The sequence below is a fragment of the Pelophylax lessonae genome (genome assembly GCF_965119305.1).
Source record: "Pelophylax lessonae genome assembly, chromosome: 8".
NCBI classification, from domain to species: Eukaryota; Metazoa; Chordata; class Amphibia; order Anura; family Ranidae; genus Pelophylax; species Pelophylax lessonae.
Window position 1 is genome coordinate 224126477 of NC_138775.1, and position 27549 is coordinate 224154025.

At 41.6% G+C, this 27549-nt stretch overlaps 1 protein-coding gene across 4 annotated transcripts in view; it reads right to left on the bottom strand.

Moving 5' to 3' along the window:
- Nucleotides 1-27549, bottom strand: part of LOC309562386 (regulator of G-protein signaling 8-like) — an 85969-nt gene that overhangs the window by 39930 nt on the left and 18490 nt on the right. For 2 of the 4 annotated variants that reach the window (XM_082266583.1, XM_082266585.1), the window contains exon 2: nucleotides 7848-7955. In XM_082266583.1, the coding sequence (XP_082122709.1) occupies nucleotides 7848-7955 (108 nt within the window). The remainder of the gene's footprint in view (nucleotides 1-7847; nucleotides 7956-27549) is intronic. The other 2 variants (XM_082266584.1, XM_082266586.1) reach the window with 1 other exon arrangement.

The window sequence follows — 27549 nt, forward strand, 5'->3', positions numbered from 1 at the left end:
TGAAAGTGTTTAGGTTTGACCTCATATTATATGGTTTTGGTAAGTCTGCAGACAAAAGTCTTCAGATAATCTGCACGTGTGTATGGGGCATTAGAATAAATCAACCACCACCAACTTCAAGGAGGCTTACAGGAACAAGTGAACCCAGTTTAGCATATGAGTAAAAATGTTGCAGCGCTCAATTATTCTAATATAAACAATATAAAAAAAATTGGTAATGTGCAAATTCAATAAAGTGTCCCAGTGCTGAATTGGTAAACAATAAAAATTACACAATAATAAAGTCCGAAAAAATCATTCATGTGCAGGTTCAATAAAGTGTCCCGGTGCTGCGATGATAAAGCAATAAGCACTCATGCAAGTGTATCGTCCACCTTATAGGTAATACTCGCACTCACTAGAGCTATATGCTGTCTACATTATGGGACAGCAATAGCATATAAATCTGTGGGTCTCTCAGTCACGGAAAACCTCAAAATCTGAACCAACCGCTGCAGGAGTCCTCCTCCAGAAGGATGTATGTCTCAACATGCCACACATATATGGATCCAAATAAAAAGGAAGGGCTCATAGTATAGTATGGATGTAAATAAAATTGAATATAAAAACAATGCTAAGGCTCCATGTACACGGGACGTTGTAAATGGCCGTTTAGGAGCAGTTGGGCATTTTTTTTAGAAGCCCCCGAACCCATCTACATTTTATCTTATCTGTCCATGTACACAGGGTCGTTTACAGTCATTTGCAGGCAGTTGAGTTCAGGGACGGTTTTTGGAACGCAATTATTTGCGTTCGAACGTGTGTTTCCTGGCGTTTGAAACGCAGAAACGCGGCCGAACGTGACCAAACGTGACCGAACGTGATGAACATACGTTGGAGCCTACGGCGACGCGCGCCACACGCGGAAGAGACACGGCGGCCATCTTGTCGGTGGGATGCAGCAGCATCGAACCATCGGAGGAGAGTGACACACAACGCCTACTATCTGCGGTGATCTTGTAAGTCATTTACATTGCATTTGGGCCAAATAAAGTTTTAAGACAGGTTACACTATGAGGAGGTGTTCTGTTTCCTTTTTTTGGGCCCTATGATTATGAGGTGACGATCGGTTGTTATGTGCTGAGACTAAGGAGTGGAGGATCCCATTTGCCTGTGATACATATGCTATATGACCTTTGTGATGAGGGTCATGTAAAAGAGCAGAAGACCAGAGAGGGAGAAGACCAGAGCAGGAGAAGACCGGATGAAGATTTTTAATAAACTTTCCAAAACGTCTCCTGTCATTATTTACATACACTGCCTTTTATAGGGTGAATGGGTAGGGGTACAGTGTACCCCCATACCCATTCACATAGGGAGGGGGTCCGGGATCTGGGGGGCACCCTTGTTAAAGGGGGCTTCCAGATTCCGATGAGCCCCCTGCCCGCAGACCCCCACAACCACCAGCCAGGGTTGTGGGGATGAGGCCCTTGTCCTCATCAACATGGGGGCAAGGTGCTTTGAGGTGGGGGGTGCAGAGCTCCCCCTGCCCCAAAGCACCAACACCCCCCCATGTTGAGGGCATGTGGCCTGGTATGGTCCAGGGGGGGTGGGGCCGCTCGCTCGTCCCCTCCCCCTTCCTGCACTACCGTGCTGCATGCTCGGATAAAGGTCTGGTATTGATTTTGGGGGGGACCCCACGCCGTTTTTTCGGCCTGGGGCTACCCTCAAATTCCATACCGGACCCCAAGGGCCTGGCTTGGAACCTGGGGGGGACCCCCACGCCGTTTTTTTCCCATTTTTGGCGTGGAGTTCCCCCTTAAGATTCTCACAGCGCAAGTCGCGCCACAAGTCGGATCATCCTGATCCGACTTGCGGTGCGACTTCCATTCAAATCAATAGGCTCCCATAGGGAACCATTGATTTTGAATGGAGGCAGAAAACACGCTGCTAAAAGCAACGTGGCCAAACGTGCAATAACGCCAATGGAAAAAGCTACTGAAAGCACATTTAACAGCTGCTTTCTCCCGGCGTCAGAACTTGCTTTGCAGCACGTTTTTTTTTAACGTCCCGTGTACATGGAGCTTAACACAGAAAAACACTGATCTGACAATACAGTGTAAACAAGCAGGATCCTGATGACGGGTGTGACGTGAGACAGCCGTAGAGCTACCGATATATGCCTGAGGTCCAGCCACCACTCCATTTTTTTAAGTGGTGGCTCTTGATGTGAGTCATCAATTGATGTTTGCTCTTTGCATTATATCATCGGATCTTGCTTGCTGTTGGCGCTTGGGCAATCATGTTTTTCCCTTGTAACTACAATGAGGCCTGAATGAGGAAGCGAGGAAGTACGCGAGCGCTTCATAGTCTGTAAAGAGGCTTGACACACCGTTCCTTCTGCTCCAAATCTCCAAATAGAGGCTTGAGTATCTGGAGTTCCGGTCTTAGGTACCTGGAAGTCCGGTGGTAATGTCGGTGTTTGTCATGTGCACGTCACATCAAAAGTGAGGCTTGGCAGTCACGCACGACACCATTTTTTTGGTGTTTACCATGTGCGCTTCATATTGAAAGAGAGGCTTGGCACTCACGCATCAACGCCATTTTGTTTGTTTTATACACAGCAGACATGTTTATATTCATGTCCGTGGTGCTACAGGTAATCTGTCCTAATTTGTAGTCACATTCTTTAAAAACGCAATAATGAGAATGGTCTCATATCACAGATGATGTCTTAGTAGACGAAACACGTCGGGTCGAGCTCCGTTTGTGCCATTGCGTATCCATACTCTCTACAGAATGCAAAATTGAAAGCGCTTTTTTATCTACCTAATTGTAAGTGTTCTTAACCTTTAATAAACTTTTTTTATTGTATAGTTTTACACTATGTGGAGGCTTTTTGTCTTTTTCCTTTGGATAATCTATTAATTGAGCTTAATTGGAGAAGATTTTATCCATGCTTAACTGAGATTCTGCAGATCCCCTATTGAGCTGATTCCATTGAGGGTGGATGTGGAGCATTCGGGTGTATGGAGAGTAGAGTGGAATGTGGTGGGAGAGATTTAAACTACCTTCTCCCCTTCCCTACTAGGTGTATATACACCACAGCCTCTGTTGACCCAATAAGCATATGCTAAACTGGGTTCACTTGTTCCAGTAAGCCTCCCTGAAGTTGGTGGTGGTTGATTTATTCTTAGTGTTATTCAGCATTTACTTGGATCACACATTGAAGTTTCTACACTGGCTTGGACTTTTTAATTCATGGACTTTTTTATTCTCTCCTTTTCTTTACACGTACTTCAAAAATAGTGTCACGGTACACTCAAAATGTACCCTTGCACTGTTATGTAGTTCATTTTATTATATGCACTATGTTTTATCACTTATATAGTTACACTATATTTTTGTGGCAATAACAGTCACTGATATTTATTATCAATCATTTATTGTTTATTTGTGATTCTACGCACATTTATTTTTCAATCACTATATTAGCGCCGCACATATTGTTGCAATAATTGCTGTACATTAGTGCAATGTCTAACCACCATTTCATATCTCACTAATGCTTCTTAATTTCTGCCTACATCTCTCTGGCTGCATTTTTGGATGGGTAATTGTCAATGAGGAATGCACAAAGCAACTAATCAGCAATCATTTTAATTGAACTGACAGCTTTAAACGGAGGAAAAGTGAAATCCCATTGCATATCATTGCTGTTAGCTCATTTGTCTAATTTTTCTACATTATGTAAAGCATGGCACCCATCTGCCTCTTGTCGAATCTCTGGTGAGTAAGCATAAGGCAGCAATTCTTGAATCAGGGCCCTCTTGTAGCTGCAGGGACCATGGGCTCAGTGACATTCAGTACATTTGCTATATTACTGGATTCTATCATGTTAACACTGAACAATGTCTGGACTGGTACCCAAGAAATAGTCACTGGAAAGGCATGACAGGAACTTACAGGAAACCTGTAATGAGGCAAGAATGATGATTGCTATAGCTGACCTATTTCAGAAAATGCTAGTTACTTGGCTGTCTCTGCTATCAATACCTTGTCTGACTCAAAACAAGCATGAAAATGGAGAAACAAGTGTCCCTATCTGCTTGACCAGAATGACATCCAAGAATCTAGTGTTTTGGGAGGGGGTGTCAGCAATGAGAGCCCTTACATCACATGTGTCAAACACAAGGCCTGCGGGCCAAATCCGGCCCTCCAGGCCATTTCATGTGGCCCTTGCACCTCTCCTGCAGCTCCAGCCCTCTTCTGGTCCTTCTCCAGTCCCTGTACTTTTTGCTTTCCAGCAACACCTACAGCTTCTTCCCAGTAGCAGCACCAGATAAGGGGGCTGCACTATGACGTAAGGGAGGATGGGGGACTCAATTTCTCATGGTGGAGAGGCTCTTGATGTCTGATGTAAGGGTAGGGGATGCTCTGGACATCTATTCTTACAGATACAACCTGTCCTTTTGAAGGGCAATCATGATGCTGATGCGGCCCACGATTAAATTGAGTATGACACCCCTGCCTTACATGTTCTTGTAGCAGGGTTCTTTTTAAATATATTAGTCACAAGACAACCTAGGCAGGATCCCAGGGCCAGGGTAGCTTAGCTAGAACCTTTCTCTTCTCCTGTAGTTAGCCAAGTAGATAGTACAATTGGTGAAAGTTGTGCAACTGTCACTTTAAAAGGGAAGATGCACTTGGTGTCTAATGTAGCAAGCCTGTACAGACAATGCAAATGGTGCAGCTTATCTGTGCCTATTGCATTACTTATCAATGTAATTCCAAGGTGTGTGGGGGTTGGGGTGCAAAACTGTTTTCTCACCTAGAGCCAATACTGTCATAGTCTATGTTTGGCACAGGCTGCAGACTGCAACCTAAGCAATGATGGAACACTTTATTATTATTTTTCACTTCTAATTGACTAAAGGTTTGAAAGTGGTCAGGGTGAATGAAGTGCTGAGCCTGTAGTCATTGATATGCTTAAAGTTAAAGATACATACTAGATACTAAAGCTGTGTTTATGATTTCCCAGGCCATAGAGCAGGGATCCTCAAACTACGGCCCTCCAGCTGTTCCAGAACTACACATCCCAAGAGGCATTGTAAAACTCTGACATTCACAGACATGACTAGGCATGATGGGAATTGTAGTTCCTGAACAACTGGAGGGCCATAGTTTATACACCCCTGCCATAGAGGATGGCATTACACAGGACAAGACACAAGAGCCTGAGAATTGATACTGAGGACAGAGGCCAAAACTTTATTTTTGACAGAATATCAAAAGTAACAGGGGTCTTCAAATTATGGCCCTCCAGTTGTTTTGGAACTACAATTCCCATCATGCCTAGTCATGTCTGTGAATGTCAGAGTTTTACAACACCTCATTGGATGTGTAGTTCCCCAACAGCTGGAGGGCCGTAGTTTGAGGATCCCTGGTATAGAAGGTTAAATTCACTGTCAATTTGTATTTGCAACTTGTGTCTTATTAGGGAGATATCCCATTACTTCTTGTCCTGTAGACTCAACAAGAAGTTAGATAATTATATTTTAATATGAGGGAAATCCTCTCTCCCCTCTTGACTTTCCTTCTAATTTTGTTCTTGTGGTGACTCAAAATTTTGCATTTACCCTCACTTTCATTCCTGGTCGCATTGGTGATCATTGGTGAGGGAAATCCTCTCTCCCCTCTTGACTTTCCTTCTAATTCTGTTCTTGTGGTGACTCAAAATTTTGAATTTACCCTCGCTTTCATTCCTGGTGGCATTGGTGATCTGGACAATTAGAGACAGTGAATCTCACTAAAGGTGACCCAGGCTGTAATATACCCAGGCTGTGGTTTTATCCCCTTACCAGTCTACTGAAACTGAAAAAAAAAAAACATAATTTGTCTTTAGCTATACTTTAACCACTTGCCGACCGACCACCCGCTGCAGTTTTACTGCGGCAGGCTGGCTCAGCTGCGCGAACCAGAGTAGTACTACGTCGGTCGCGCGTGGTGCTGGGGGAGCGAGAGCATGCCGGCGACGGTGTACTCCCGCCACCACTAGGCAGCTGGGCTGCAGATGCACAGGGCCGGTGGCCGCAATTGCCACCAGCCATCAGAGACCGCTCCCCGCTGAGAGAGACCGTTCTTCTCTCTGAAATGATCACAGAACACCTGTGATCCTTCTATATAGGATCACAGGTCTCTATAGTAATTTCCCAAGCCCTTCCCCCCCACAGTTAGTAAACACTCCCCTAGGCTCAGATTTAACCCTTTGATCACCTACTAGGTTAACCCCTTCCCTGTCAGTGTCATCATGACAGTAACAGTGCATATTTTTAGCACTGATTACTGTAGTAATGTCACTGGTCCCCCCAAAAGTGTCAAAAAGGTCAGTTAGGGGTCCGATCTGTCCGCCGCAATGTCACAGTCTTGCTAAAAATCACAGATCGCCGCCATTACTAGTAAAAAAAAAAATAAATAAATAAAAATGACATAAATCTTTCCCCTAGTTTGTAGACGCGATAACTTTTGTGCAAACCGATCAAAATACGCTTATTGTGATTTTTTTTTACCAAAAATAAGCAGCAGAATAGAAATTGGCCTAGAAGGATGAAAAAATTTGATTTTTAATTTTTTTTTTGGGGGGGGGGGAATGTTATATATCAGAATGTGAAAAATATTGTTTTTTTTTTTCAGAATTGTCGCTCTTTTTTTGTTTATAGCGCAAAAAATAAAAATCGCAGGTGATCACATACCACTAAAAGAAAGCTCTATTTTTGGGGAAAAAAGGACATCAATTTTATTTTGGTACAGTGTCGCACGACAGGGAAATTTTCCGTTAAAATAACGCAGTGCTGAATCGCAAAAAATGGGCTGGTCATTAAGGGGGCAAATCCTTCCGGTCCAGAACTAGTTAAACTTTAGTAATACTGGAACCTGACACAATTTATTGTAGGTACTTATATAGTGCTGTCAATTTATGCAGTGCTTTAAATTTACATTGTACATTCACATCAGTCCCTACCCTCAAGGAGCTTACAATCTAAGGTCCCTAACTCACATTCATACATACACATACTAGGTCCAATTTAGACAGGAGCCAATTAAGCTACTAGCATGTCTTTGGCATGTGGGAGGAAACCCACTCAGGCACAGGGAGAATATGCAAACTCCAGACAGGTAGTACCAGGGTTGGGATCCAAACCAGCGATCCTTTCGCTACTAGGCGAAAGTGCTAACCACTAAACCACTGTACTGCCCTCTAGAATTTTGAGGGCAACATTAAGGATGAAATTATAATTTAACCAGCTCTAAGGGGTATAAAATGGCAAATTGACATTTGTTCACTATTCCCTGATTCATCTATGACCTGTCTAAAGATTTGGTGCATTTTTAAAAGCCTTTGGCCCGGAAAGATTAGTCTCCGCTTCATACCAACTGAATCACATTTGCTACCGTTTGCCTAACACTTGGATTTCCCATTATTCTTAGATCTTTGAATCATTCAGCATATTTCTAATACAGCCAATTATACATTCACTTGCACCATTCAATTTAAAACATTTTGAAATGGTGAATCATTGTTTTTAGAAACATTTTGGCATTGATTCCTATGAAGACTGACTGCACTCAATCCCTTCGTCAACTATGTTTTTACTCATCTTTCATTTTACGCCCTGGAAATTAGGATTTTGGCCAAAAACATGTCCTGACCCCATAACTTCCCTACTCATCAGAACAAGAACTGGCTACAGGCCTGCACCTGAAGTCAAATGATGAAAACATTTGATAATTATGGAAACCCAACATGCTTAATTACACTCCATCCGCAAAGCACAGAAATGAAAGTGTTTATGGATGTGGCAACTTACTTAAGTGCCTGATTGTGCTTGGCGTCATACTGAAGAGTGGAGAAGTCACTGAGCGAATCTGACTTCTGTGATAGACAGCTCAGATGAGTGCGGATTCCTCGGCTCCTGCTGGAGATGAGAAGACAATGGTCAAAAAAAAAAAAAAATCAGTGCAGACACACATTAATGCACACAGTAAATGTGAACACATCTTGTTTATTTAGATAGATAGGTGCAATACCAATCAGTAAATGCTTAATTACATTGAATGTTTATACGGTAATGACACCACAATGACAATTCCAATGATAAATGTGTGGTTTTGTACAACTTTCTGTTTACCATTTACAAACTTGAATAGAGTAAACCTGGCAGAAAAAATTGGCAACCCTTCATCAAGATCCTGTCCTAGGCACGTTCTGGTCTCCCACAGCTCCAATTCCCACCATTGATACCTTCATAAAGTCCCCAGCAATCAACAATACCTATCAGAAAATGCTTATGAACGTTTAAGGGATTAGTGGTAGTTATCAGAAGAGTCTGTAGTTCATAATTCTCTTAAATATTTGCCCAGAGTTGTATAAAGTACTGGAAACCCATACTTGAGTAAAAGTACAAGTGCTCGATCAAAAAGTGACTTGAGTAGAAGTGGAAGTGCTCAATCAAAAAGTGACTTGAGTAGAAGTACTAAAGTATTCAACATGTTTTGTACTTAAGTATTGCAAGTAGTTTTTTAAAAAATTTTGCTACTCAAATACTGAAAGTAAAAGTACCAGTAGTTTTGAAAAAAAAATTGCTACTCAAGTACTGAAAGTAAAAGTACAAGTACTGTGTTATGTAGTTATTAAAGAAAGAAGTCAAAAGTTTGAACATCATATTGTTTTTTATTATTTCAAATGCAGCTTTTATTTATACATACAGTAGCATTTATTTTAGTATGCGCTGATAATACACATGTTTTGAGCTTCATGAAACCTGCCATCTACTGTTCTGGCAGTGGTAATTTTTATAATAGTAACGAGTAACTATGCAGCACAAAAAAAAGATATCAGAGTAGAAGTATTGAAATCATCGAAAAAATGTAGTGAAGTAAAAGTGGAAGTAGGAGAAAAAAATTCTACTCTAGGAAAGTACAGATACTGCCTTTCGGTACTTAAGTACAGTAGTGAAGTACTTCTACTTAGTTACTATACATCTCTGTATTTGCCATGCAGCGTTTAACAACAGATAAACAGGTAGGTTGATTCTACAAAAGAGCTTTTCCAAGTGGTAAAGTATTGAGAGATTATTTGGCTTCCACTCAAATTTGGATCAGTTTTATGTGTAATTCCAGGTCCCTCTAGAAAGTTATACCTGGCTCAGCCAGTGGCTTGCTAGCACAGATTTACACTGATCAGCCATAACTTTATGAACAATGACAGGTTAAGTAAATAACACTTGACTGGGGGTATTGTCCAATATTGCGGCTGCCATAGCCTACCCAACCACCACCATTTTCCAAAATAAAATCACACCAACACCTCTTTATTTTGGGTTTTAATGGCCATAGCAGCCCCTTTATTAAACAACCGTAATTAACAAATCTCTTCATTATACCATATAACATTCTTTTAGAAAAAAAACAGCCTGATATAGCTACCTGCTCTTGTAATAGGTCTTAAGATTTTTGAAGGCACACTTAAATGACCAACCGGCTGTATCTGGCACCAACTTGCGTCACCAGGGGCCCCCAAGCCACAATTACACCGGCTCAGGGACAAACGTTTATCCATACTCCAGCCGATACAGCCAGCTTAACCACTTCCATATTAAATCAGACACTTATTAGGGCAGGTACACCCATACCGAAGATGGGCCCAGACCCTCGCTCTCCAAAGAGCGTAACCATCCCCTGCCTTCAAAAACCTAGCGACCCCTGCCCGCTGCCATGACAACACCCACACCATCCTACCCCGAAAAAGGATACCCCAGACAAAAACTGCAAATAAAAGGGGGTGGGGGGGGGGTAATCTTTCCCTACGCTGTCCCCTTGCTGGAATGATGCTACAAGCAGCATGTCCCACCAGAAGACCCCTGTGACCACACCCTGCCCCACCCTAACCTCCACCAATAAGGTAAGTCCTCTAACTACTCTTATTCCTTATCATACTTAACCCCTTAGTGCCCTCTAGCCTATTTGCCCAAACCCCAGTCATGTAGGCCCTTTGCTTAGGATGTGCCTTCAGCTACTGGGGTATATTAGGCAGCGAGTAAACATGTCCATGAAGTTAATGTGTTCAAAGCAGAAAAAATAGGCATCGCAGCTTGTTGTGTATGGGGCTGGGTAACCACAGACCAGTCAGGGTGCCCATGCTGATATGTGTCCCCAGCCAAAAGGACCTACAATTGGCATGTGAGTATCAGAACTGTACCACGAAGCAATGGAAGAAGGTGACCTGGTCTAATGAATCACATTTTCTTTTACATCATGTGGATGGCAGATTGTGTGATGCTTACCTAGATATGGGATACCTAAGATATGGGACCAGGATGCATTATGGAAAGATGGCAATCCAGCAGAGGCAGTGTGGTGCATGTGTGCAATGTTTTGCTGGGAAACCTTAGGTGCTGCCATTCATGTGGATGTTATTTGACAAGTACCCCCTACCTAAACACTGTTGCCAACCAAGTACACCCCTTCATGGAAATGGTATTCCCAGATGGCAGTGGCCTGTTTTATCTGGATAATGCACCCTGCCACACTGAAAATGTGTTCAAGAATGATTTGAGGAACACAGCAATGAATTTGATGTGTTGACTTTGCCTCTACATTCTCCAGATCTCAATCCTATTGAGCATCTTTGGGATGTGCTGGCAAAACAAGCCCAAACCATGGATGCCTTGCAACTTACAGGACTGCTACTGGTGGCTTGGTGCCAGATACCACAGCATACCTTCAGAGGTCTGGCATCTATTCCTTCGATAGGTCAGGGCTGTTTAAGTGGCAAAAGGGGGCCTACTTAATATTAGTTAGGTGGTCATAAAGTTAAGGCTGACCAGTGTATTCCAACAAGCTGAAAAATCTCCCTGTTATTTCTACAAGCAGTTCCAAGATCGTGAAGAACTCCCATTCTTTAGAAAACAAAATCCTATAACAGCTACATACCATTGTAAGCTCTTAGGGGCAGTTATGCCTCGTACACACGTACCGATCGTCGGCCGAACGATCGGCCGTCTTTTGTCCAGGGCTGTCGTGTCTGTTGAAAACTGCAAAAGACTGCACACGAATTTTGTCAGCCAACAACAGCCGACTGCAGAAGTGATGTCATGTGATGGTTAACTTTCCTTGTCTTTTTTCTTTTCTGAGCATGCCCAGTCTTGCAAATCTGCTGTCTGTCGGCCGAAATCTGTACTGACTGGCGAACAATCGGCCGTTCTGGTGTTGGCCAACAAAAATTTTAATGCTTGCACACAGATTCTGTTCGGCCGAAAATGCGCTGTCGGCTGTCGGAAGCATCATACTAACAAGCCTACAATCGGCTGATCGGTACGTGTGTACGGGGCATTAATATGTATAAAGTAACTCTGTAACAGATCTGTAGAAATTCCAAACATTTGTAAATGATCAAACTACAGTTTGAAATAAGAAGTAAAATTTGTAACGGCCAGAAGTGACAGTTCAATTTTCTCTGTACGGTGATACCATTTATTGGCTAATTAAGTATATTTTCATGCAAGTGTTCAAAGCATGCTGGCCTGTTCTTTAGGCAATTCTACAGAGTGTTGTATCAATGGCTAACATGGTACAACGCTCTGTAGAAATGGAAATTATTCTTTCACTGGGGAGCCCAGTTACAGTATAGAGCAGGTATAAGGCCTTACTGCTACCACAGCAGTGCTTTAGTAAAAAAAAAAAAAAATACGGATATAAAGTCCAACATTGTGAATTACAAATGTGTTTAGCGCTTCTCTTTCTTCAGGTCTCTGAAGCAAATGAAGCCTATTTTAAATAAATTAATGAAAAAAAAAGTCAGTTGGAGGAAAGCCAAGACGGTTGAGCTGTCAATGTCATGTGACTGGCATCTCCACCAATTACACAATGTTCTCTATAGGGTTATGCAGAGAACACTCTGTAGGACCCACAGGCTGCACACCATAGCATGCAGTTTATGAATTATTTGTAAAATGCAGGCACAGCATAAAGCAAACACAGCATTGCATTGTGTAGAGGCATCTACTCTCTATTATAAATGGGAGCATAATATACATCAGAGCTTCATGTCACCCAATTGTCATTTTTTTCTCAATTCTTCTTTATTGAGAAGAGAGCTGGCCGTGCGTGCGCAGCCTTCAATTCTATTATTCAGTTGAGTCTCTAAACATCGCTACACTATATTTACATTGCATTCATTTCTCTGTATGTGTAACTCCTGATGTCAGTAAGCATCCCACATCTTCCCATACACTGAGAACATGTATTCCTTCTAATCTGATATTACCGCTGTTGTTATATGCTGTTTGAGAACCCATTCACACTATTGCGCTGCGGTAAAATGATACATGCATTGACATCCATTCTGAATTGCAACCTAATGCACCTTGCTGTCGGATATGCCTTAAAGTGGCATAATAAAACCCTCAGTGTTTAGTCAACTAAATTCTGCCAACCTCCCCTTCAAAAAAAAAAAAGATCACTAACACTTACATACTTACTATACCATGGAGTCCAGTGTTACCTTGCTGAAGCAAATGCTCTCCGCATTTACTGGCTGTCAGAACACAATAGCCTGCAGCAGAGAATTAGTCCACACAGTTTAGTGTGGATGGAGGCATCTGTTAGAATTCTTTCACTCTTTCCTTTTACTTTTGCTTAGTTCAGAGCAGAAACAGGGCAGTTATACTGCATGTTAACTTGTGATCGACCGATATCATTTTTTTAGTGCCGATACTGATATTTTGGTCATCGGATATCGGTATTGGCCGATATTGGCCGATATTTTCGGACATTAAAAAAAAAATAGATTTTTTTATTTTTCACAGGTACTATTGTGGAGGGATCTGGGGGTCTTAAAGACCCAAAACCCCTCCTCTGCACTTAAAAGCATTAACCACTTGCCGACCGCCGCACGACTATCTACGTCGGCGGTCAGCCCCTCACAGGCAAACTAACGTAGGGCTACGTTGCTTGCTTGTGAGGGTCTAGGGAGCGAGCGCGCGCCCCCGGGGGCGCGCTCCCGCTCCCGCGTGGTCACGGACCCCCCCGCGCGTGTGACCAGCGGACCCGATGTCCGCCGGTCACTCGGCGATCGGCGGGGGAGAGGGAGAATGTCAGGCAGCTTGTGTAAACAAACTGCCTGTCATTGTCCTCGCTGCAAAGACACTGATAAAACGGATCTGGTATGTAGATCCGTTGATCAGTGTCCTTACAGCTAGAGCCACAGCCAATCACAGTAGAAACCACGCCCCTAGGGACACACACAGCCCCTCCCTTCCAAATAAAGTTAACCCCTTCACTACCAGTGTATTTTTACAGTAACAGTGCATATGTATAGCACTGATTACTGTAGAAATGTCACTGGTAACCCCAAAAGTGTCAAAAATGTCAGTCAAGGGTCCGATCTGTCCGCCGCAATGTCGCAGTACCGCAAAAAAAATCGCAGATCGCCGCCATTACGCGTTAAAAAAAAAAACAACAAAAATGACAAAAATCTTTCCCTTTGTTAGTAAACGCGATAACTTTTGCGCAAACCAATCAAAATACGCTTTTTGCGATTTTTTTTACCAAACATAGGTAGCATAAAACAAATTGGCCGAAAATTTTTAAAAATTTTGATTTTTACATTTTTTTTGGGGGGAATTTCATATAAAAAAATGTGAAAAATATTGCTATTTTTGCAAAATTGACGCTCTTTTTTTGTTTATAGCGCGTGATCAAAAAATCGCACAGGTGATCAAATACCACCAAAAGAAAGCTCTGTTTGTGGGAAAAAAAGGACGTCAAATTCGTTTAGGTACAGCGTCGCACGACCGCGCAATTGTGCGTTAAATTCACGCAGTGCCGAATCGCAAAATACCCCCTGGTCGGAATGGGGGTAAAATCTTCCGGGGCTTAAGTGGTTAAAAACGCCAAGTTTGGCTGTTTTGAATGGTCGCATTTTTTTTAATTTGCCGCCGAATGTGGCTTTGATCGGGTCTTCTCTTCAGCGGCCGTGCAGGTAGGATGCCCGGGTCTCCCGGTGGGATGGGAGACCCGGGCGAGCCGCAGAAGGCGGCGGGAGGGGGGAGATGTCCCCTCCCGCTCCTTGTAATGACAGCCGAGTGGCTTCTCAGCCTCATCCGTTGTCGTTACAAGACAGCCGACCGCCGGCTATGGACGCCGGTACCGGGGTGATGCCTCTAGCTGCAGGCATCACTCCGGTACAAGCACTTTCCCAAAATATCGGCAATATCGGTAACCTCAGGGGCTGATTCCGATATATCGGGGAAACTGCAGATCGGCCCTCAATATATCGGTGGTGCCGATAATCGGTCGATCCCTAATGTTAACCCAATAGCAAAAATATAATAAATTTCAGCTTACCAGTCCTTAGATGCAGTGGCTATATTAGTTTTCTTTTTTAAGATTTTTCCTTTTTTTTTTACCTGGTGAACCTGCAAATTGCACACTTTCTGCCCTAGGTGACAATGCTCACTCACTGTACTGAATCTATGGAGGAACAATGTTGTCACACTAGGACACGAAGTGAGTTAGGATTACATATTTCCCTGCTCTCTCCTAAAACATGTTGGGGGGTTATGTAGTTGACAAAGAGCACTGATAACAGTGCAGCACATGGAGACAGCACAGATAATCATCAGCTCACTAGATTTCTAGGAGAATCATCAGGTATTTGGTAACTTATCTAACACATATATTAGAAAACATTTTTAATGGTATATTTAACATAAAAAAGTGAAAAATTCGAGAATTTAAGTACATATACATTGAATTAAAAAAAAAGAGCGGCACTCACTGGTCTTGAAAGGTAAATGCACAATTAAGTTTTTAATCGGCGTTTGGACGAGGCAGAAGCTCGTCTTCCTCAGGATGAGCTTGTGCCTCATCGAAACGTCAATTAAAACCGCCACTGTGCGTTTACCTTTCTAGACCAGTGAGTGCCGCTCTCTTTTTTGGTTTATATGCGCTGCGGTCTCTGCTGTGCACCCAGACCCATTTTTTATCCTTGATTTGTGTGCGGTTGCAGCCATTGGATATTGTATACTATAAATTAGATGTATGGGCAATGGAAGTTGGTGCTTAATTTTTTTTTTGGGGGGGGGCGGCAAACAACCCCCCCCGTCAGGTCTGCACTTACCCCATCCAGGTTGCGGGTGGCTTCTTCGGCTTCTCCTCCCAACCAATCTGGTCTTAAGACCCATTTCATGTCCTGATTGGCCGGGAGGAGAAGCAGGAAGACAATAGCGAATGTTGATTTGCTAATGTCACAAGTGGGTGGGCTCTGAACCCCAAGCCCAACCTTTTTGAAGCTTATTAGAGCCTCAGGCTCTAAACATATGCTCCAAAAAAAAAAATCTAGTAGAAATCTATGTGTCCGGCACCCCACATGGAGATTAGGGGCTGGCGCATGGAGATTGGGGGGGTGCCGCCCCTGCACCCCTTATGGGCTAGCTGCCGCTGTGTATGGGGTTAATGAAAAACAAACCTACATACTCACCTCATTGCTGTAGCATCGGAGTGATGCTGCAACTGTCCTACGTTGGCTCTAAGACTGGGAACTAAGCGATCTCATGACCAATGTTTGGAGCGGAGAACAGTGACTGTCAGTTACCACTCTCTGCTATGCTCCTGCAATGCTCTCTGAGTGCTGGTAGGGGCTGAGAGACAAAACCAGCTGTCAATTAAGCAGCTGGGTGAATCCTGACAATATGGTCAGGATCCTTCCAGAATGACTCCACTCCTGTGACTCGCAAGAGAAGAATGGCTAATCTTATAAATATTAAATTGATATATTCAGATGTATACATTAAATGTAGTGTAGCACCCTCCTAGGTAGGTGCTAGGTAAAGGCATTGTTTTGCTCCATCTGCTTATCAGGGGAGCCTAATCAGTAGTTTTGCCTGTTACATGTGTCCATGTGTGATTTACTTGGTCTGAGGGAGTGTCCCCACTGTATCCAATAGGGGAGCCTGTTGGACAGTGGAGGAAAGCCAGCCAATGACACACAGGCTTTTGTGGCTGTCCCAGTGGGAGGGCACAAGAGTGGTGCATCCTGGAATAGGTCATAAAAGCCTGGGGCACATGTGACAGGGTGTCTTTGGGTGGGAAGCCAGGTCCCAGGAGGAGGGTGACGGTTTGTCTCTCCTCCTGTCAGCAAGGAAGGTGGTCACAGGCAGGCGACCTAGTGGACCAAGTGTGTGATGCTGAGCCAGGAGGTCCAGGATTCTGACAAGTGGAGCTGAAGGCAGAGCAACCCTGGGAAAAACAGTGTCCGTGAGTACAGGGAAGCTTGCCAGGGGTCTGCCCAGGAAGGGGACCACTCCAGTGGAGAGTCAGTGGACAAGGGGCTAGCATGCACGGGAAGTGAGAAAGGGGGTGCCAAGTCAGGACCCTAAAGAGAAATTCAGTCAGGAACCTATTTTCTACTTCACTTCAGTGGCAAGGTGAAGCAGCGGCCTTGCCGTACTCATTACAGTTAGTGTCCTCAGAAATTGTGCATAGTTCAAGTTGGAGTAACCCACTCATCCCTTCTCCCATCCAAGTTCCAAAATAAAACACAAAAAACAAATCCCCTGGACTGTTCATTATCTGAGCCAAGTCTTAAAGTGATAGGTTTTAAAGACTGTTGCTAAGGGTAACCCAGGGAAATCCACACTCAGCAGCTCCCAAGGGGGCAGTGCTACAGTAGTATATTGACAGTTGTACAGGAAATAGAGTTGGGGGAAAAAGACTCAAAAGTGAGACTGTCTCTCTAAAATAGAGTGTTGTTTCTATAAACCATTACAATCTTCAAATTATCAAATGACAAGGACCCCAATAAGTCCTTATTGTTAGCAATGTCATGTCATTTATAGCCAATGGTTGCTTGTTGTTCATACAACGGCCATGTCTATTGCTTGTGTACATGAAATGATAGGATGGGATAAAAACAAATAAAAAGCAGACAAAAATTACAGTTCCTCTCTATCTACTGCTATTGACTACTACACTGATTAGACACCAAGCTCCTGGGTGGATAAATCATCACACGTCACCAGTGTATCTCTAATGACTCAGTGTTGTGTCTCCATGGGGAGGCAAATCCCACATTCCACAACTTCAGTATTTTACAGGAAGGAAATTACTGATTTATGAAGAGAAATACAGGAAAGAAAATGAATGATTATATTTGAGTGAGTAATAGTTTCTGAGAGAAATTAGATTTGTTATACATTTGTTAATTGAAGCAATTCATTTATTGTAATGAAATTTCATTTTTTTAAATTATTTTAATATATTATTATTGAGATTTTGATTGTAGAAATTTATAGAAATTTACAAGACAAGAAAAAAAAGAAACACAATTAGCAGCATGGAAATGTGCAGTAGAGCTCATAGGTGCCCTAAGTAAATTTTGTAGTATACCTATTGAAAATAACATAGATTACCATGGAAACTATTAAGATTTTATTAACAAAATTGCATTAGGGATTGAGTATTAATAGCTATAATTAAATATAGAAAAGACAAAAAAAATACTTAGCCCTGTCGACAGGGTGTCCAATAGTACAGTGGTCCTCAACCTTGGTCCTCAGGGCCCACTAACAGGCCAGGTTTGCAAGATAACTGAAATTCATCCCAGGTGATATAATTTGCTGCTCAGTGATTGCAGTACTCTAGTCTGCATCTCCCCAAGGTAATACTTAAAATCTGGCATGTTAGTGGGCCCTGAGGACCGGAGTTGAGGACCACTGCAATAGTATATAAGGAAAAATGGGTTTTATGGTCAAATGGGAAAGTTTTAGGATAATAAAGTTGCAAAGTCAGGGTGTTTTTATTAAAAAAAATCCAGGGGATGCATTTATCTTAAAAATTAGAATATCGGTCGTGCAGCTGCGTCAATAATTCTTCCATTCTCATAAGCTTATTATATGCAGTTATCCTTTCTATTATTGAAGGAGTGTGCTGGGATTTCCAATGTGAAATTGTAGCCCTGGCAGCCAGTAAAAAGAAACAAAAAATCAAATTCTTAACTTTTTTTTGTTATTTTAATGGATTTTTATTACCCAAATCAAATGGTTCCAAAGTATCTATTTGCTTTACATAAATCAGTGGTCGCCAAACTGTGGCCTACATGACAGATGATGCTCTTTGCTTTCCTTTATCTGGCCCCCGGGTCACTATTCTGCCTACTGATACTAGGAATTATTCCTCTCACTGACACCAGCAAAGAGGCACCATTCCTTCCACTGACACCATCAGTGAAGCAAATTTCCTCCTATTAACACCAATCACTAATAATGGACTACTATTCCTTCCACTGAAACCAGTGGTGAGGCAATATTCTTTCCACTGACACCAACGATGGAACACTATTCTTCCCAATGATACCAAAGATGAGGTACTATTTCTCCCTCTGATATGAAAGATGGGTCACTATTCTTTTCACTGACACCAATGAGGGGCACTATTCTATCCATTGACACCAAAAATGGGTCACTATTTCTTTCACAGATACCAATGAATGGGGCACTACTCCTTCCGCTGATATCAGTGATGGGCACTATTCCTTCCATTGATACCAAGGATGGGACACTTTATCTTCCACAGATACCAATGAATGGGGCACTATTTCTTCAACTGACACTAAGGATGGGCACTATTTCTTCCACAGATACCAGTGAATAAGGCACTTTTTCCTCCTGATGGCACACTATTATTCCCACTGATAGAGTATCATTCCTCTCACTGATACCAATGATGGGGCACTATTCCTACCACTGACACCAATGATGGGGCTAAATTCCTACCACTAACACCATTGATGGGGCATTATTCCTTCAACTGACACCAACATAGAGGCAGCACTCCTTCCAATAATACTAATTATGGGGCACTATTCCTCCTCCTCCTGACCACAGGTGCTATGTAATCTTTATTTGGCTGTTCAGGAAAAGGCAGTCAAACAAGCTTCTATGCTGCATAGATCTGGTACTTCACTGTTGCTAAAAGAAAGAAAGGAAAGATAGGTGGTATCACTCCAGGACAGCCAATAAAAAAAAAAAAAAAACAACAAAAGCTCTAAACCTTCCTGTTACTTTCAGTGTCCCTGTTGCGGGATTTATGCTCATTTTCTGTTCTGTACAATATCCATAAAATGGACAGAAAGTGGAGAGCTTTTCCTTCACTTCCTGTCTGACGTTTGGACAGGAAATAGGAAGCAATCTACCTCAGGGCGACAAAAGAAAGCAATGCAATTCTAAAAGAGACTCCAAATGTTACTGTGCAAAAATCTGTTTCCATTGCTGCCTGTCCCCATGCTGGGGGGAAATGTTTTCTTACTTTGTCAGGTTTCCATGGGTATATAACACATAATCAAATCCAGGGAAAAAGGAAGGAGAAATAACACTTGGATACTATTGAGTGTCATTCTAACCTTGCAAGAACAGAAAATGATAGCATGTGATTATCTAGAAAATGTTCTTTTAATCAAAGTATCCTGCTCTATGAGGACCTTGAACGACGTGCACCATCCAGAGGATTATCAATAGCTTCCTAAGCTTGAGTATAAGTAGAGATTGTGTTGCAGTGACCTGCAATAAATACAAACATTTTCACATTTTTGTGATTTCCTGCAACCAAAACTTGTACTTTGAAGCCTTTAAAGTGGAACTCAACTCAAAAAGGTCAGGAATTACTATGAAATATATACTGTATAGTGTAAATGGAGTGAGGGGTATATGCTATTCCAACATCCCTGGAATCAAGAATATCTTACAGTATGTTGCAATTTTGTTTTGGGATTGGTTAGGCAATAATAATTCATAGATACAAGAATTAATTAAAAAATAATGCCACTTTATTGAAACATTTCATGTTAAAAAGCATACCTTATAAACTGTAGTTTGGCTGAGAAATTTTGAGCACATACATTAACATTAATTATCTATACAATTATAAGTGTACCCTTCATATTCCTTTGACTACAAAGGAACAGACTTACTCAAGCATTCAAAATCCTTACGATCAGTAGGAATTTCCAGATGCGTTTAAAGAGGAATCTCTTCATCTGGGCTAAAGTAAGACTATAAAGTTGGTGGTTTCTAGAGTTTATCAACCATGTACATACATTTTAAAACAGTCTCAAATGGAGGGAGCCCAATCATGCCTAGGTATCCCCATAAGTAGGTGTGTGCCAGCAGGAGCTCAAAGGGTGTACACAAGAGGATACACCTTAAGGATTGTATAATGACAAGAGGGCACCTCCAGGATCCATGTTGTAGAATCCTACAAATGCACCTTTTTTTCTGGAATTCCTTCTGAAATATAACAGTGCACTTCCAGGTATATGAGTGTGCCTAGGTACTCCTGTGCCTGTATCTGCAGTGTGAGATCATCTACGACATTGTTGTCTATCTTGTAAGATTTCACTGTTGTTCTTGCTGAAGACTCTACTTTTAGAAAGATGGCTACCTCTGGACAGAAGCACATTGCAGAAAAAGGCATGGTGAGTTATTAATGGGAAATGATGATCAGTTAGCAGGAGACCACAGGCAATAATGGTAACTAATCTTTTGCCCTCTGTCGGTATTTTTGGGCATAGTTTTCAGAGCTTAGTGCCTCTTTAAGGACTCTTTCACACGGGCGCTCCGTATGTCCATATTTCATCCCATTTTTCTGCGGATAAAAAACGGACATAATGCATGTCAATGGGATTACGGGTGTCAGGGGATGACCATCCACTGACATCCGATTTTCGTCCTTTCAGTTGTGTTCCGTTTTTTGGAACATAACAGAACCCTATTTTTCTTCCGTTTAAAAAACGGAACGGATGCAAAATCGGATGTCAGCGGTGTCATCCGCTGACATCTGCAATCCCCCTAGACATGCATTATGTCTGTATATCATCCGCAAACAGATGGGATGATATGCGGACATACGGAGCGGATGACACAAGTGTCATCCGTGTCCGTGAAAAAAAAAATGTGCCGCAGCGGAATAAAAAATCGGAGCGGCCGTGTGAAAGAGCCCTTAGAACCTAGATTATGTTTGTACTTGATCCAAGGCTCAGAATCAGTTATGGAGGAATCCCCAAACATTATGGATGACTGAACATTTTTACAGATATCCCCATAACAGTTTTAGGCTGCTCTTTCATTTTTATAATGATAATTATATACCCAGGGTTGCACTGTAGAGTACTATACAACATACAGAAAACTCCCAGTTTTGTGGGAGATAATGTACAAATATATGATCATGTCCAAATTAAATAAAACATTTTATATGGACAGTTTGATTATATGACAGCCAAATGCAAAAAAAATAAAAAATAAATAAAATGGCTTTGCCATGGACATTTCTGAAATGACAGACACCCTTATAGAGAATATATTTCCCAGACTAGGCAATGTAATGGTTAGTGTACATGGGTTTTTGAAAACCGTAACTGGATAATGTTTAGTTTTTGCCAAAGCTCTTTGTATAATAGGGCAACTATCATGTTTTTTCATAAATTACTGGTCCCCCTTTTTTCATTTTTGGTTGGACATCAGTGCTGCTGGCCTCCTCCATCCTATTTCAGCTTTTTCCTGTCTACTTATACCCACTACTGAACACAATTTCCCTGAATCTGCTTACAGTGGACGTGTCTGCGCAATATTTATTGGTACAGTATGTACGCTTGCAGTTTCCACCAGAGACTCATATGACAGGGTGGCAATCCAAAAGCACAACTGAGAGACAGTGGCATTGCATGATGTGTCAACACATTGACAAGGCTGATTGTGGCAGGGTCACTGGGTGCACTTCCAAGGGGCAACCACGGAACTCCAGCACAGAGTTTGCATGTTCCTGCGTGGGCTTTCTCCGTATGCAATGGTTTCCACCTCCAAAAACACGCTAGGTTAATTGGCTCCTGTCTAAATTGGTCCAAGTATGAATGGAACCTTAGATTGTAAGCTCCTTAAGAGCAGGAATTGATGTGAATGTATAATACAATAAGGTATGTAAAGTTCTACATGAATTGACTGCCTTATATAAGTACCTGCAATAAATAAAATAAATACCAAAAAGATTAAAAACTACTTTTGAAATTAGATTAAAGGCCCATTCACACTAACAGTATGCGTTGTGCTAACGCATTGCAAACACTCATTTTACTATGAATTACTACAACACGTGTTATCACACAAATCAGTGCAGTTCTTTTTGAATGGCACCCTATCGCATTATTACTGTATGTGCCATGCATTGTGGTGTGCTGTGTTACCGGCAAAAACAGTCAGCTCCAATTTTGGTTCATGCCTGTTCGAAATGAATTGGGTTCCTTTATGCAGCGAGCTATAATGTGTTAATGCAATGCTTAGTGTGAATGGGCCCTTATGTATTGAATTTTATATGAGATTTTGGTGATTGGGTTTAGAAGTTAGCTTGAGATCTGTTCATGTTTGGTGTTATCCCTTCATCTGACCAAAGTGAGTGCATGGCAAACACATTTTGAAAGCATCTCATTTTTAAATGATCCCTTGCAAGCAAGCACATGCTTAGTTTATTGATATAGCAATGGGTTTTCCAGGGGCTCTGAAGGTGGATCAGTTTAAGGGGCTCTGATGGTGGATCGAGGGAGCTACAGCAAAAATGTGCATGCTGGCTTACATAGAATATTAGAAATTGACAATTACACCAACACAGGGTGGTACTGTGGGTGTATAGACCGCTCCACGTCCTAATAATTAAATATATAAACAGAAAAATGGGAAATATGAACTTTAAAAGCACAATTTTAAAAAAAATACACATTTTATTAATAACCATTTAATAACCATTTACATAAAAACACATGGACATATGATAAAATTACAATGTAAACAACACGAAGATATAAAGTCAGAGCCAGTGAGATTTCTTATTTTTAATTTCTATAAATATAACTGTAGAATATACTGTATTCTTTTTCTCAGAGGACATTTTGAACTTTGCAAAAAAAACTGAAAAATATATAGTGCATGGAACGTAATATATTATATTATATATATATATATATATATATATATATATATATATATATATATATATATATATATATATTGATATGTTTCTGTTATTGAGAATATGTACAAGCATATGTAAGCTCCTGAAGAAGCAAAATATTGCGAAACATGTAGAGCTATTAGCCAGTTTACATCATATTCCATCCCTGCAACAGGATATTCTCAAGTTCTATTATCTCACTGGCTCTGACTTTATTGTCAGAACTGGTTTACTAACTATATCTTCGTGTTGTTTACATTGTAATCTTATCATGTATATATGTGTTTTTTTGTAAATTGTTATCAATAAAATGTGTATTTTTTTAAAATTGTGCCTTTTATGCCCATATTTCCTGTTTTTCTGTTTATATACTTACATGGAATCTTGACATTTTAATTATCAACAGGTTTTGAGATTCGACTGGGCTTTTAATCCATGCTAATCACCCACATTGGTGGAGGCAGCATACGCTGACAATGTATTTGTTCCTATGATGCAGTTTTCATTGTCGTGCATCATGGCTGAACCCACAGAACTGCTGATTGTATTGTGTGTAGGCAGGAGGTGACAGAGTACACATTTCATGTGCCTACTTCTAAAACCAACTGTGTTTTGTCTATGCTACAAATTAATTGTAACGGAAAAAAGGCATTTCTTAGTTCTGTGTACATAAAGCCTAACCTTGATTATCTACCAATTGTCAGCATGTACATCCAGAGAAATACATTGTGATTGATTCTGCAAAGATTTGTTTTAAAAGACCGGGGAAACACAATACATTGAATGTGTTTATTTCATTATGCTCAGTGAATAGGTGTAATTAAAAATCTAATAATGGTGTATAAAACATAGACTGACTCATGACATCTCTTATTATCACAACATTAACGGTCCTATGTAAAATGGCAAAGTTCGGCTGTCAGGACACATAGAAAATCCTAGCCTTGTTTTAGCCTTAAATTGAGGGTAAAACAAACCTACTGTATTTTTTACATGCTCCAATTAACAGAGCATAACCTAAAAAAAATATGTAAACATTGTTGGTTACCAGCAACTTTTAAGTGCTTGCTACTTGCTTACAAATCCTTACATGCTACATGTTTAGGAGGGGGTTGTGGAGTATTGTGTAAAGAAGCAAAGAAACAAATCACCGCTCAAAGTGCTGACAGCTGGGCCAGTAGAATTCCCAAGTAAACTGTAGTAGTCCTGCAAGACTGGGTGCTCACCAAGGTCCGCAACCTAAGAAGTCCATATGCATGTAGAAAGAAAGTGGCACTTCCAGTCTCAGGAAAGTAGAAACTTGAGTTTTATTTCTTCAAATCAAAAAGTCCAACATCGACATGTGCAAGACAAACAGGATAGCTGCTATTCTGTTTGTCTTGCACATGTCGATGTTGGACTTTTTGATTTGAAGAAATAAAACTCAAGTTTCTACTTTCCAGAGACTGGAAGTGCCACTTTCTTTCTACATGCATGTGGAGTATTGTGTAACATAAATAAACCTCTGTTGAAGTCATTTGCTGACGAAACGCGTCAGAGCGTGGTCACGCGGTCTCGAAGGTCGCCTACATCACATGGCCAGCTAGGTACCGAGCTACCAGAACGGGGAACGGCTGCAGGACGCAGGTTTACCTTCTATTCTACGCTTTTATGTGCTTGATTTCTGTAAGTGCAATACTTGAGGGGTCTATCTGCTCGGGGAAATAAAGTTTAAGTTAAGCAGTATCACGCTATGTGATCTCATTATTTTTTCATGCACTACGGTATGCTGATTGGCCCAATGTGAGGTGAATATCCTATCCAATGGTCGCTAGGCTTTTGAAATACATCAGGGTATTTGCAGTGGAGTCTGTCTTATATCCAGAGTCTGGGGGTGATCGGAGGGTTTGGAGGCTTCCTATCTATGACGGCAGTATTTTGGGCTTGTATATATTGCCTTTCTGGTGGGTTTACAACCAAGGGGTGTGCACAGTGGTGAGGTTCCTTCTTCCTTGGTGTGGTGAACAATCGAAGATCCACATTGTTTGGACTGTCACCTCTGGAGAATGTTTGGACTTAGTGCATGAACTTTATATTTTCACCTAAGACAGAGTTTTATATATATTCAGCTCCTTTATATGCCTATATGAGGTGATATACTTTGTATTTGTAGACATACGATTCAGTAGCGCTGCTAGTGTGTCATCTTTGGTGTAGCGGTATGCTTTATCACCTAGTTTATACACCTTCTTTTCATTCTGTTTTATTCTTAATAGCAGCAGCTTATCTTGGAGTGTCTATATTTTAGACTTTTATTTGATATTTTGAATGCCGGGTGAGCAAGTTGTCCCCCCTTTTTCTTGCTCCTGCTTGTTTACAGGGTAAGGCTGGTGTTTAGCTTAAAAAATTACCTTTCTTTTCACAGTGTGCCCTGTTTTTTTTTTTTTTTTTTTTTTTTTTTTTTTTAGCTCAGAACATTCTGAGTGATCATGTGACAATTATCTGCTTATTGATGAACATGTAAGATACAGCCATGGCCAAAAGTATTGGCACCTCTGAATTTCTGTCAGATAATGCACCACTTCACCCAGAAAATGGTTATAATTGCAAATGTTTAGGCATTCTGATGTGAAGTGGAGAAGCAAAAAGCCAAATCTGACACATTCCAGGGAAAACTATAAAAATAAACTGCACAAAATATTGGCACCTTCTTAAAATTGTAAGAAAGAATTGCACTCCAAGTTTATGATGCTCCTGTAATTTGTAATTAAACTCATCTGTATCAATTATCAGGTCCTGACAATATAGAAATAGCACCGGCAACCAGGTAAAATTGTGAAAAAATTAACTCAACCTTTCTGTCTCCATGTGCCACACAGAGCATGGAGAAGAGAAAGAGCAGCAAAGAATTGTCTGAGGATTTAAGAATATAAATTGTGGAAAAGCATGGACAATCCTAAGGTCAAATCCATTTCCAGAGATCCTAATGTTTCTGTGTCCACTGTGCACAACAAGAAGTTTACAGCCATGGTACTGTAGCTAACCTCCTTGGACATAGACGAAAGAGAAAAATTGATCGCAACGAAGGATTGTTCAATCGGTGGATAAAGAACCTTGATCAACTTCCAGACAAATTCAAGCTGACCTTTAGGCACAGGGTACAACTGTGTCAGCTCACACTATACGTCACCTTTTGAATGAAAAGGGACACTATGGTAGAAGACCCAGGAAGACCCCACTGCTGACACAGAAGCATAAATAAGCCAGATTGGGGTTTATCAAAACATACCTGAGGTAGCCAAAATCCTTTTGGGAGAATGTGCCGTGGATAGAAAAAACAAAATTACAGCTTTTTGGTAAAGCCCACCATTCTACTGCTTTAGAAAAATAAATGAGGCCTTTAAAGAAAAGAATACAGTCCCTACAGTCAAACATGGTGGTGGTTCACTGATGTTTTGGGGTTGCTTTGCTGCTTTAGGCACTAGAAAATAGAATAAAACAGGCGCCGCTGAAGTAAGCCAAAACTTTATTGTATGACAAACATAATACAGTAACTTACATGGGGTATTGCTCTAGTTCATGTTCCGTAGGTGGTGGTTCCTTGGATATTGCCTCCGGAGTTCCGGCCGTCCTGCAGCCAGGAAGTGACGATCCAGGGAGCTCAACCACGGAGCTGGTTAAACCGGAAGCCGCGATGGAACTCCGGAGACAATATCCAAGGAACCACCACCTATGGAACATGAACTAGAGCAATCCCCCATGTAAGTTACTGTATTATGTTTGTCATACAATAAAGTTTTGGCTTACTTCAGCGGCGCCTGTTTTATTCTATTTGCTGCCAGCGGGATTTCCTGTTTTTTGCCTGTCAGTGCTGCCCTGAACGTTGGCTACAAGTGGAAAGTCTGGAAGCACTCACCTGTCATCTGTCTGTGCCATTGGTGGACATTTTCCTTGGTAACTAGCGCCCAACACCTATCTCTCTGAACGCTTCAGGCACTGGATGTCCTAACTGTGTACATTGCATATATGAAATCTAAAGACTATTGAAGAATTCCCAAAATTGTTTTAAGACAAAGCGCTGGTGAGCACTTAACTGGCTGTAAGAGACGCTCAGTGCGCATGCCCAGGCACACGGGAAGGAATGTGCGAATGCGCATGCGCCAATGCGCGAACGTGCGTACGCAACGTGCGCACGCAATTGGCGCCAAACGGCCTATTTATACCAAGCGGTGACAGGAGCACATTGCTGAGTGGTCTTTCAGCTTGTGTTCCTGTCTACCTGTGCCCTGACCTGCTTGTGGATTTCCCGTTATACTGACCCGGCTTGCCTTTGACTCTCCTTGGATTCCTGCCTGCCTACCTGTGACCTCAGCCTGTGTTTGACCCTGCCTTGCCTTATGCCTTTGTACCTTGCTGCCAGACTGTGTACCGACTTCGGCCTGTATCCTGACTCCGCTTTTGCCTCACGTTCCTGTACCCGTGCTGTCCGGCTGTTGACAACTCCTTGGCTTGTGTTCCGACTTCGCTCCTGCCTTC